The sequence below is a fragment of the Coregonus clupeaformis genome, chromosome 26, assembly GCF_020615455.1.
Source record: "Coregonus clupeaformis isolate EN_2021a chromosome 26, ASM2061545v1, whole genome shotgun sequence".
In the NCBI taxonomy this organism is placed as follows: Eukaryota; Metazoa; Chordata; class Actinopteri; order Salmoniformes; family Salmonidae; genus Coregonus; species Coregonus clupeaformis.
The window spans coordinates 45060588-45072032 of NC_059217.1; the positions used below are offsets into that span (position 1 = coordinate 45060588).

At 44.5% G+C, this 11445-nt stretch overlaps 1 protein-coding gene across 2 annotated transcripts in view; it reads left to right on the plus strand.

The window, feature by feature from the left end:
• Nucleotides 1-10571, plus strand: part of LOC121540747 (CD81 antigen) — a 21000-nt gene extending 10429 nt beyond the window's left edge. The window contains exons 4-9 of one of the 2 annotated variants that reach the window (XR_005995543.2): nucleotides 4203-4277; nucleotides 4501-4614; nucleotides 4937-5038; nucleotides 8989-9072; nucleotides 9183-9849; nucleotides 9949-10571. Coding sequence is in view for 1 of the 2 variants with exons in the window: in XM_041849812.2 (XP_041705746.1) it covers nucleotides 4203-4277; nucleotides 4501-4614; nucleotides 4937-5038; nucleotides 8989-9072; nucleotides 9183-9248 (441 nt within the window). In the remaining variant the exon portion in view is untranslated. Of the gene's footprint in view, nucleotides 1-4202; nucleotides 4278-4500; nucleotides 4615-4936; nucleotides 5039-8988; nucleotides 9073-9182 lie in introns of both variants that reach the window. The other variant, XM_041849812.2, reaches the window with a different exon arrangement.
• Nucleotides 10572-11445: the final 874 nt, after the last annotated feature.

The window sequence follows — 11445 nt, forward strand, 5'->3', positions numbered from 1 at the left end:
AACAATAACATTAACCCCTAAGGTCGATATCCGCACCCTCGCAGAAATCTAATTAGCAAAATAATAAAATATCTGCCTATGTCGCACTTCCGCATCTGCAGAGCTAGAGCGGTGTTTGTCAGACCATGACACATCCCAAGAATCGGTCACAAAATCGTCTGTAGCGTCCGAACGGTTTGGCCTAAAAAACTATTATCAGATGAGACTCTCACGAACACAATGGCGTTCTCCGTTTTGCTCTACGACCCCCAGAGGCGTCTTGGGACTCCTCTGAAGTCGGTACAGCCGACTTCTGTCTGAAGCGTCGGAACAACTACACACTAGTAATATTGGCCCCTTTGTGGAAAGATGTACACTACCAGTTAAAATGTTGGACACACCTACTCATTCAAGGGTTTTTCTTAATTTTTTTTACAATTTTTTACATTGTAGAATAATAGTGAAGACATCAACACTATGAAATAACACATATGGAAGCATATAGTAACCAAAAAAGTCTTAAACAAATCAAAGGCCATCAAGGCAAAGCGTGGCTATTTGAAGAATCTCAAATATAAAATATATTTTGATTTGTTTAACACTTATTTGGTTACTACATGATTCCATATGTGTTGTTTCATCTTTTTGATGTCTTCACTATTATTCTACAATGTAGAAAATAGTACAAATAAAGAACAAGCCTTGAATGAGTAGGTGTTCTAAAACGTTTGACCGGTAGTGTATATATAATGTTTCCTAATCTTTCTTATATCTCTCAGACAGACACTTCAGAACAAACTTTCTTTAGATTTTTTTGGGGGACTATCTGTTGTTCCAATCTGTTGGCTAATAAAATAAAATGTTTCATCAAATCATTTTTTAAATATATATATTTGATCATTCAAGGGGTCTTAAAATTCAAAATCAAATAGAAAAATGATCCTTGGTATGACCTTAAAACAATTCCATGTAGCTTAGTAGAACCCAATCTCAGGCCAGCTATACTGTCTCGCAATTGAGCCGTTACTTTGTTTACTACGAGCGAAGCTTACTGGTTTCTCCATGCCAGGGATGACACAGAATCCAGGGACAGCTTTGTCTGCGTACGCAGATGATGTGACAGTGTTCATTACAGTGAGCGAGGACGTTCAGGTTCTCTCAAGTGCTCTGGAAGTGTATGAGAAGGCCTCTTCGCCTAGGATGAATTGGGCCAAAAGTGAAACTCTGTGGGCAGGGGGTTACAATGGGGACAGGAATGGGGTGAGGGGCTCAGAGGAGTTTCAGAAAAAGAACTGGGAGGGTGTAGTGGAGAAGGTGTGTGCCAGACTGTCTCGGTGGAAATGGTTGCTGCCCCAGCCGGCCTATAGGGGAAGGGTTCTGGTAGCCAACAACCTGACCTACTCCACCCTGTGGCACAGACTGATAGTGTTACGGCCACCTGGAGGTCTAATACAGGAGCTTTCTACTGGTCAGGACAGCACTGATACAGGAGCTTTCTACTGGTCAGGACAGCACTGATACAGGAGCTTTCTACTGGTCAGGACAGCACTGATACAGGAGCTTTCTACTGGTCAGGACAGCACTGATACAGGAGCTTTCTACTGGTCAGGACAGCACTGATACAGGAGCTTTCTACTGGTCAGGACAGCACTGATACAGGAGCTTTCTACTGGTCAGGACAGCACTGATACAGGAGCTTTCTACTGGTCAGGACAGCACTGGATTCGAGCTGCGGCCTTGTACCTGCCACTGCAAGAAGGTGGGCAGGGCCCGGTGGACATTGCCTCAAGGGTCACGGCTTTCCGTCTGCCTGCAGCCCAGAGACTGTTATAACACGATGGTCTCAGCTGGATGGATACAGACTGCTGAGGAGGGCGGGTCGGCTGGGCCTGGACAAGCAGCTGTTCCTCTTGAGACTGGAAGGGGGTTGATTTGACTGGCCTCACTCCTTCCAACAGTCTGTCCTGCAAGCTTGTCAAGTGCTTGCAGGACAAGCCAGCCTGTGTTCAATCCTGCTAGGGGGGCTGGATGTACAAAGTTGGGGCACATGATGCAGAGCATGAGTAGTGGTGAAGCTGGAAGAGAGAGTGTGGGTCATCCGGCCTGCTGAAGCAGGTGGTAACAGAGGTCTCTGAATCCTTCCAGCAACTTATCGGGCATTTGTGTCCAACAACACACACGCTGACCAGTAGGAGGGCCAAGATTACGTTATCCCTACTGTGAATGTCACCGCTGCTGCTGAGGGGGGGGTGCAGGAGGGTGAGGGGATGCTGCTGTCTTTCAAGACCCCAGAACTGGCGGAGTTCATGTCAGTGGGAAGAAAGGCGATGTACACGATATGTGTAAAGGTGTCGCGTGCGTCCTCCCTGGCAGGGGTGAGATCAACGAGGTGGGACGGTTTGTTTGGACCAATCGCTGCCAATTGATGAATGGACAGCTGACCTCCAATGGAGGATAATACATGGAGCCATAGCCACCAACAGGCATCTGGTCCACCTGGATCCTAGTGTTGGGGAGGGGTGTCCGTTCTGTGCCTGAATCTGAGTTGCTAGCTCATCTTTTTATCCAATGTCCCAGACTGGTGGGGCTGTTTACACTGTTAACCAGCTGGTTCTCTGCCTTGGGGATGTATTGGGGCTGTTTACATTGTTTACCAGCTGGTTCTCTGCCTTGGGGATGTATTGGGGCTGTTTACATTGTTTACCAGCTGGTTCTCTGCCTTGGGGATGTATTGGGGCTGTTTACATTGTTAACCAGCTGGTTCTCTGCCTTGGGGAATTATTGGAGCTGTTTACACTGTTAACCAGCTGGTTCTCTGCCTTGGGGAGGTCTTGGGGCTGTTTACATTGTTAACCAGCTGGTTCTCTGCCTTGGGGGAGGTCTTGGGGCTGTTTACACTGTTAACCAGCTGGTTCTCTGCCTTGGGGAAGTATTGGGGCTCTTTACATTGTTAACCAGATGGTTATCTGCCTTGGGGGAGGTCTTGGGGCTGTTTACATTGTTAACCAGCTGGTTCTCTGCCTTGGGGGAGGTCTTGGGGCTGTTTACACTGTTAACCAGCTGGTTTCTCCCTTGGCGGAGGTTATGGGGCTGTTTACAATGTTAACTAGCTGGTTCTCTGCCTGGGGGGAGGTCTTGGGGCTGTTTACATTGTTAACCAGCTGGTTCTCTGCCTTGGGGGCGGTCTTTGGGCTGTTTACACTGTTAACCAGCTGGTTTTCTGCCTTGGGGAAGTATTGCGGCTGTTTACACTGTTAACCAGCTGGTTCTCTGCCTTGGGGAAGTATTGGGGCTGTTTATAATAATAATAATAATAATATGCCATTTAGCAGACGCTTTTATCCAAAGCGACTTACAGTCATTCATGCATACATTTTTGTGTATGGGTGGTCCCGGGGATCGAACCCATTTACATTGTTAACCAGTTAACTAGTTTACACTGTTTACCAGCTGGTTCTCTGCCTTGGGGATGTATTGGGGCTGTTTACATTGTTAACCAGCTGGTTCTCTGCCTTGGGGAATTATTGGAGCTGTTTACACTGTTAACCAGCTGGTTCTCTGCCTTGGGGAAGTATTGGGGCTGTTTACATTGTTAACCAGCTGGTTCTCTGCCTTGGGGGAGGTCTTGGGGCTGTTTACACTGTTAACCAGCTGGTTTCTCCCTTGGGGGAGGTTATGGGGTTGTTTACATTGTTAACCAGCTGGTTCTCTGCCTTGGGGGAGGTCTTGGGGCTGTTTACACTGTTAACCAGCTGGTTCTCTGCCTTGGGGAAGTATTGGGGCTGTTTACATTGTTAACCAGATGGTTATCTGCCTTGGGGGAGGTCTTGGGGCTGTTTACATTGTTAACCAGATGGTTCTCTGCCTTGGGGGAGGTCTTGGGGCTGTTTACATTGTTAACCAGCTGGTTCTCTGCCTTGGGGGAGGTCTTGGGGTTGTTTACACTGTTAACCAGCTGGTTTCTCCCTTGGCGGAGGTTATGGGGCTGTTTACAATGTTAACTAGCTGGTTCTCTGCCTTGGGGGAGGTCTTGGGGCTGTTTACACTGTTAACCAGCTGGTTCTCTGCCTTGGGGAAGTATTGGGGCTGTTTACATTGTTAACCAGCTTGTTCTCTGCCTTGGGGGCGGTCTTGGGGCTGTTTACAAGTAAAGCCCTGAGATTACATGTATATCCAATTAGAAAAGGTTTACAAATTAACCTTTATGTTTCTTTCTCTTTCAGTTCTTTTTCATGTTGATATGCCTGTTCGCCTGTGAGGTGGCTGCTGGGATCTGGGGATTCAGCAACCGAGACACAGTAAGACACCCACCCACCCACACAACCCCCTCCACCCCCCCACCCACCCCACCAACTCACACAGGGTACCAACATACACCCCACCCCACCCCCACCCCACACCCACACAAACACACTCCCCCTGCCCCCCCCACACACACACAAACACACACACACACAGACCCCCCACACACACACACACAGAGACATTGTACAAACCCCTAACTAACGTCTGCTGTTCCAGATCTCCAAGGAGATGATTAACTTCTATGATGCAGCGTACATCAAGTCAGTGGACGTCGTAGACTCCCCCACCAAAACAGCTGCTATCAAAGTCCTGGAGGTGTTCCACGAGACGGTACGTCGTCACCCTCACCATTATCATATAAGTCTGTTAAATTGTTATAGTATCATGTTATCTTACAACGGTAGCTATTCTTGTTGAAAAATGTCTCTGTTATTGCTGAGGGAAAGAGATGCACAGCTGATCACAGTGTTATTTCAGTGTTCGTTATGTTTGTTACAATACCTCTATATGATGTATTCTCCTCAATGTGATAGTTTGTTGTGTGATCGTTCAGTAGCACCTACGGGAGGGGGGGGGGGGGATACCAATCAATCGACTAATCAATCAAGCAATGGCATGACTGACCGGTTGTCTCTACCTGTGTTTTCGTCAGCTGGACTGCTGTGGTAAAGGAGATGACTCCCCCTTATTCGTACAAGTAGCCGGAGCCCTGTGTCCCAAGAAGACCCTGGAAGATGCCCTGTTGAAACCTTCGGTACAGTACACCACACGGTGGCGGTCGGTGCCGTTTAAAATGGAGGACAATTATGTTTTTTAATGAGCATGGCCTTATTTCTATTACAGCATATTGGATGACTGTCATTCATATTCCATCCACCCAGCTCAATGTAACGTTGGTAGGTTTAGGCCTCTACATGATACTAAAATGTTCCCTATACCCATCATGAGGTTGCTACAACCTAGCCTATGAATAAAGGTTTACAACGTAGGTGCACAGGTCAAGAGACATTTGAGTAATCAAGGTGACAGACATTGACACTCAATACTGCCTTGCACAATCTTGCTTGCATCTAGTTGATCTAGGGTGTAATCATTAGTCCAAACAATTGCAAACGAGAGTTTCTATTGGACAAATTCAGGTATGTTTATTCCCATTTCATTCCGGTTTCTTCCGTTTAAGAAACGTTTTAAAACAGAATTGTCAGAATGAATACACCCCTGATCGCAAACACAGTCACTTTCATAGTAGCCACATACAAACAGCATGATCACTTGCTCGTTGTATAATTCCTTCTCACATCCACGCGCTCGCCTCCCCTCACCTTTTCCCTTCACTTGTGGACATCAGTGCACAACACAACAGCTGTCTGTGACCAAGCGAAAAAACCTTTTCAAGCCAAACCTTCATACCATAACCGCTAACCGCTACACACAGCCTTCATCGTTATCACCATATTAGCTAACGTTAGTAAACCTGCTACAATCATGCAGTACAGTTTAGCAAGCAGTTTAGCAGTTACACCGGCGTGCCCCTGTGGCAATACATTTATAAAACCAAAAGCTTACCTTGACTTGGAAGAGTTCCAGTGTTGGATAGCCTCTCTGTTTGAGCCGGGTGTTTGAGTAGGCTAAACTATCCAGTTGCATTCACTTAGCTAAGTAAGTGAAAGAGAAAAAAAATACAACAAAATATCTCTCTCGCTGTTGTTCCAAACTGTTCAACTATTGTCTTTCTCTCTCTTTGAGTCAATTACTCACCACATTTTAGCTAGCTAGCAGTAGCTTATGCTTTCAGTACTAGATTCATTCTCTGATCCTTTGATTGGGTGGACAACATGTCAGTTCATGCTGCAAGAGCTCTGATAGGTTGGAGGACGTCCTCCGGAAGTTGTCATAGTTACTGTGTAAGTCTATGGAATGGGGTGAGAACTGTGAGCCTCCTAGGTTTTGTATTGAAGTCAGTGTACCCTATAGGAGGACGTAAACTAGCTGTACTCCGGCTACACCATGTTGCAGGGTGTTTTAATCAATTATTTAGTGACGTGAATATATTTAGTATAGTTTTATCTAAAAAGGATAACTTTTTAAAAATGTTTTTAATATAAAAAAAAAATGTAATTCACTGAGGAGGATGGTCCTCCCCTTCCTCCTCTGAGAAGCCTCTACTGCAGTACACATCCATGTAAAATCACATGTTTTTACCTGGGATTTTATTCTATTTTCTTTTTGTGTGTGTAATTCTTACCCCCCAATTTCGTGATAACAATCTTGTAATAATATGCCATTTATCCAAAGCGACTTACAGTCATGCATGCATACATTTTTTGTATATGGGTGGTCCCAGGGATCGAACCCACTACCTTGGTGTTACAAGCGCCGTGCTCTACCAGCTGAGCTACAGAGGTCTCATCGCTGCAACTCCACAATGGGCTCGGGAGAGGCAAAGGTCGAGTCATGTATCCTCCGAAACATGACCTGCCAAACCGCTCTTCTTAACACCCGCCCGCTTAACCCGGGAAGCCAGCCGCACCAATGTGTCGGAGGAACACCGTTCAACTGACGACCGAAGTCAGCCTGCAGGCGCCCAGCCCGCCACAAGGAGTCGCTAGAGCGCGATGAGCCAAGTGAAGGCCCCCCGGCCAAACCCTCCCCTAACCCAGATGACGCTGGGCCAATTGTGCGCCGCCCTATGGGACTCCCCGGTCACGGCTGGTTATGACACAGCCTCGGATTGAACCCCAGGCTGTAGTGATGCCGCAACACTGCGACGCAGTGCCTCAGACCGCTGCGCCACTCTGGAGTTTTTTTAAAGGGCAATAAGATAATATAACTTCACATGAGTCAAACAGGTGGTTTTCGGACACGTGTAAAGTTTCACATACATTTTTCACATGACTCAGACGTGGTTTCCCAACATTTCACGTGATATAATAAATTCCACGTTTTTGCTTTTGTAACTGGCGAGATTAGAATCCGGATCTCCCACGGGAGAAGCCGACGTCTTGACCATTAGACCAAGAGGGCCAACGCTAACTTTTGAAGTCGCAAGCGGGGCTACCTCGTCACGTGACCATGAGCAACCGCGATCGACTCATTCATCGTGTGACCATGAGCAACCGCGATCGACTCATTCATCATGTGACCATAAGCAACCATGACCGACTCATTCATCATGTGACCATGAGCAACCATGACCGACTCATTCATCATGTGACCAGGAGCAACCATGACCGACTCATTCATCATGTGACCATGAGCAACCATGTAGCTGGACTTTCACATGTATATTTTCACATTTTAATGTCAACTCGGCAGGTAGCTTAGGGGTTAAGAGCGTTGTGCTAGTAACCGAAAGGTTGCTGGTTCTAATCCCCGAGCCGACTAGGTGAAAAATCTGTCGATGTGCCCTTGAGCAAGGCACTTAACTCTAATTGCTCTGGATAAGAGCGTCTGCTAAATGAGTAGAATGTAAATGTCAACTCAGGCTGTCAAACGATTACATTTTTTTATTGAGTTTATCGCAGGATTAATCGCAAATTCATAATTTGCTCAAATTGAGCTGTAATTTAAGATTCTTTATACGAAAATGCCTTACAAGAATATTGACGTCTTGATTTTGTCCAAAGTAACGGTTAGCAAATCAGGTAAATTGACAAACACACTTTCTTTAAGCTCAAAGTCAGCTTGTTTTGACATTGCATTGTTGTTTTTAGCTGTATAGATGATGTATTTTGGATGTTTTCAGTGTATTAACTTGAGTTAACGGATTACCTCTGACAGCGCTAATTTTAACATGTTAACGATGATAAATAAGGAGGCACGGAGCGCTAGTTTCTCTGTTCTTTTCACTGGGCTTCGTCCAACGGTCACTGACCAACGTATGAAGAAGAGAGGCGTGTGCCTGCAGCAGTAACATGCCGAATGGATGGCTCAGAAATAATACGTTATTATTTTTAACACACTTTTGATAGGCTCAGGTAGGCTAAGTTACCTTTCCAGAGAATGGCATTACAGAATTTGCAATTCCATATGTGGAAACATTGCTATTACAATATGTCAACACCACCTTTTTACATGTGAGGAGAATAACATTATTTCACCACCATGTGAGTTTTTCACTTGGAGTTTTCTTACACGTGAAACTGCAAATTAGGATTTTATTTTGTGATGATTTTCACATGTGAACTTGAAATTCCACATGTGAATGTGACACTTTCACAAGAGAAAGTGTTTCACATGTGAAACTGCATATCAGATTTTCACGTGAAAGTTTTTAAAATGTGAATCAGCAAATTTCACATGTGCAACTGCAATTACACATCTAAAGTGAAAACATGTTTTTTTTTCTCATGTGAAAAGGTGGTGTTAGCATGTGAATTCTACATTTAATTTAAGCTCAACATGTGCAAACAGTTATTTCAAATGTGGAAATGTGATTTCACATGTGAAACTGCAAATTTGACATTTGTATTTTTTTTGTAAGGGTCAATGTCCAGTGGACTCAATGTTTTGATTTTCTGTAAAAAAAAATATTGGTATTGGCCCAAAAACCATGACTTCCCTAGTAGGGAACAATAATCATTATTACTGTCAATCTCTATGTGTTGAATGAATGTTTTACACAGCAGGGTAGTATGCAGGAGGGAAAACAGCGGTTTGAATGAGGGTCCTGACTCCCCCCACTCTGTGTTCCATTCCCACTAGAGCTGTCATCTGAAGCTAAACGATCTGTTCTCTGAGAAGCTCTACCTGATTGGTCTAGCTGCCCTGGTGGTCGCTGTCATCATGGTGAGTAGCGTTACCACGGAGACGCTCCTGGACAGCAGTCGGATTTTCCTTTCTTTTGATGTTGATTAATTAAAGGTTGAATAAATGTCTTTTTTTTTTTTTCACTCTAGATCTTTGAGATGATCTTCACCATGGTTCTCTGCTGTGGGATCCGCAATGCCACCCCAGTGTACTAGAACCACAGAACCCTACTAGAACAACGGACCCATAGAACCACAGAACCACAATGGAGGGGCTCAAAGGTACAAATCCTCTACAGATCAAAGTAAACGAAGAGGATTGAAAACGTTACATTTTGTGTTGTAGTTCCTACTACTTATTATGTTGCATAAGTATGTACATTTCTATCAGTATTATAAATAGAGACTAGATTGTATTACAGTATTTTCTATGTTTTAACAATACTCCTAATAAGCATTTCGCTACACTATAACATCTGCTAAATATGGATATGCGACCAATATAATTTTATTTGACGGTTTGAGCCTGTCGATAATCTTCGATGACAGTCAGACGGTGACCAACAGACATTCAGCATCTCTCTAATGCTAAACCTTTTACTTTCTTTTTTCATTGAGCCTTTTGTATGTTTTCGTGAAGTACTTCTCCAAGGTTTTGTATGTTTTCGTGAAGTACTTCTCCAAGGTTTTGTATGTTTTCGTGAAGTACTTCTCCAAGGTTTTGTATGTTTTCGTGAAGTACTTCTCCAAGGTTTTGTATGTTTTCGTGAAGTACTTCTCCAAGGTTTTGTATGTTTTCGTGAAGTACTTCTCCAAGGTTTTGTACGTTTTCGTGAAGTATTCTCCAAGGTTTTTGTATGTTTTCGTGAAGTACTTCTCCAAGGTTTTGTATGTTTTCGTGAAGTACTTCTCCAAGATTTGAAGAGTTCAGTGCTCTTTTTTTTTATGGTGTGTAAACTGCACACAATCATTTAGACTGCGTCCCAAATGGCACCCAGTTCCCTTTATAGTGCACTACTTTAGACCAAGGTCCATAGGGCTTTAGTAAGCAGTAGTGCACTACATTTGGGAATAGGGTGCCATTTGGGACTAACCCACAGATAGCTTGACGAACAGTGCTTTAGTTGGGACGGTGCTCGCTGGTACAGAGCCAGAGTACCAACTCCTCACATTTCCTACAGCTCGAGCACAGTCACCGCGCCACGTGTTATAGAATATTAGCTTTAAAATATATGTCCCGGAACAGAAGCTTTTCTTGTTCCACTTCAAGTGCTGCCTGCCTACGAACCACTAATAAAAAATAGCACCCTATTTCCTACATAGTGCACTGCTTTTGACCCATAGTTCTATAGGTCCTGGTCAAAAGTAGTGCACTGTAAAGGGAATAGGGTGCCATTTTCGGACGCAGACGCAGTATCTGTCCTTCCCTCCTCCGAGATAGTGGAGCTTAACAGTGACGTTATATATGGATCTAATTCATAATGAACCACAACTAAATTGTGAAAATGTACACTTCTAATAAAAAACCTTTTCTCTTTCTCTCTGTGTATTTGTTGTGGTTTGAAGTTTGTCATTTCACTCTTGACCATCAGAGGGCAGAGTAATATTGATGATGAGCACACGTTTAATTACATTTCCATTTCTACCTTTGGGATCAGATTAATGAGTAAAGATCATTTAAAGTAATGTGTCTAATTAAGCAATAAGGCCTGAGGGGGGGTGGTATATGGCAAATATACCACGGCTAAGGGCTGTTCTTAGACGCGATGCAACGCGGGTTGCCTGGATACAGCCCTTAGCCGTGGTATATTGGCCATATACCACAAACCCCTGAGGTGCCTTATTGCTATTACTGGTTACCAACATAATTAGAACAGTAAATTATCATTTTTTTGTCATACCAGTCGTATATTGGCTGATATACCACAGCTTTCATCCAACCAGCATTCAGGGCTCAAACCACCCAGTTTATAATATTCGACATACCACGTATTTTAGAACAATTTCCAAGTACAACCAACTTGAGTACCAAGTGTGTCACCTTAGTAATGTCATTTCTTAATCACATACTCAATTTATCTCTCAGACTTGAACACAATAAGCATCACCTACTTCCCATTGTTGGTACCCACCTCTATTCTCAAGAAACCTCAATAGGACAGTCTGCCCAAACATCAGAAAGTACTGCTAGTCCCAAACCTTTTGGAAAGTGTACCAACACACACACACACACCTCTACCACACACTATTGCTGTGTCAGCCATTCCACCCCACCTTCTTCCCCTCACCCTCCTCCCCTCACCCTCCTCCCCTCACCCTCCACCCCCAACTTCCTCCCCTCACCCTCCTCCCCTCACCCTTTTTCCCCTCACCCTCCACCCCCACCCCCACCCTCCTCCCCTAACCCTCCACC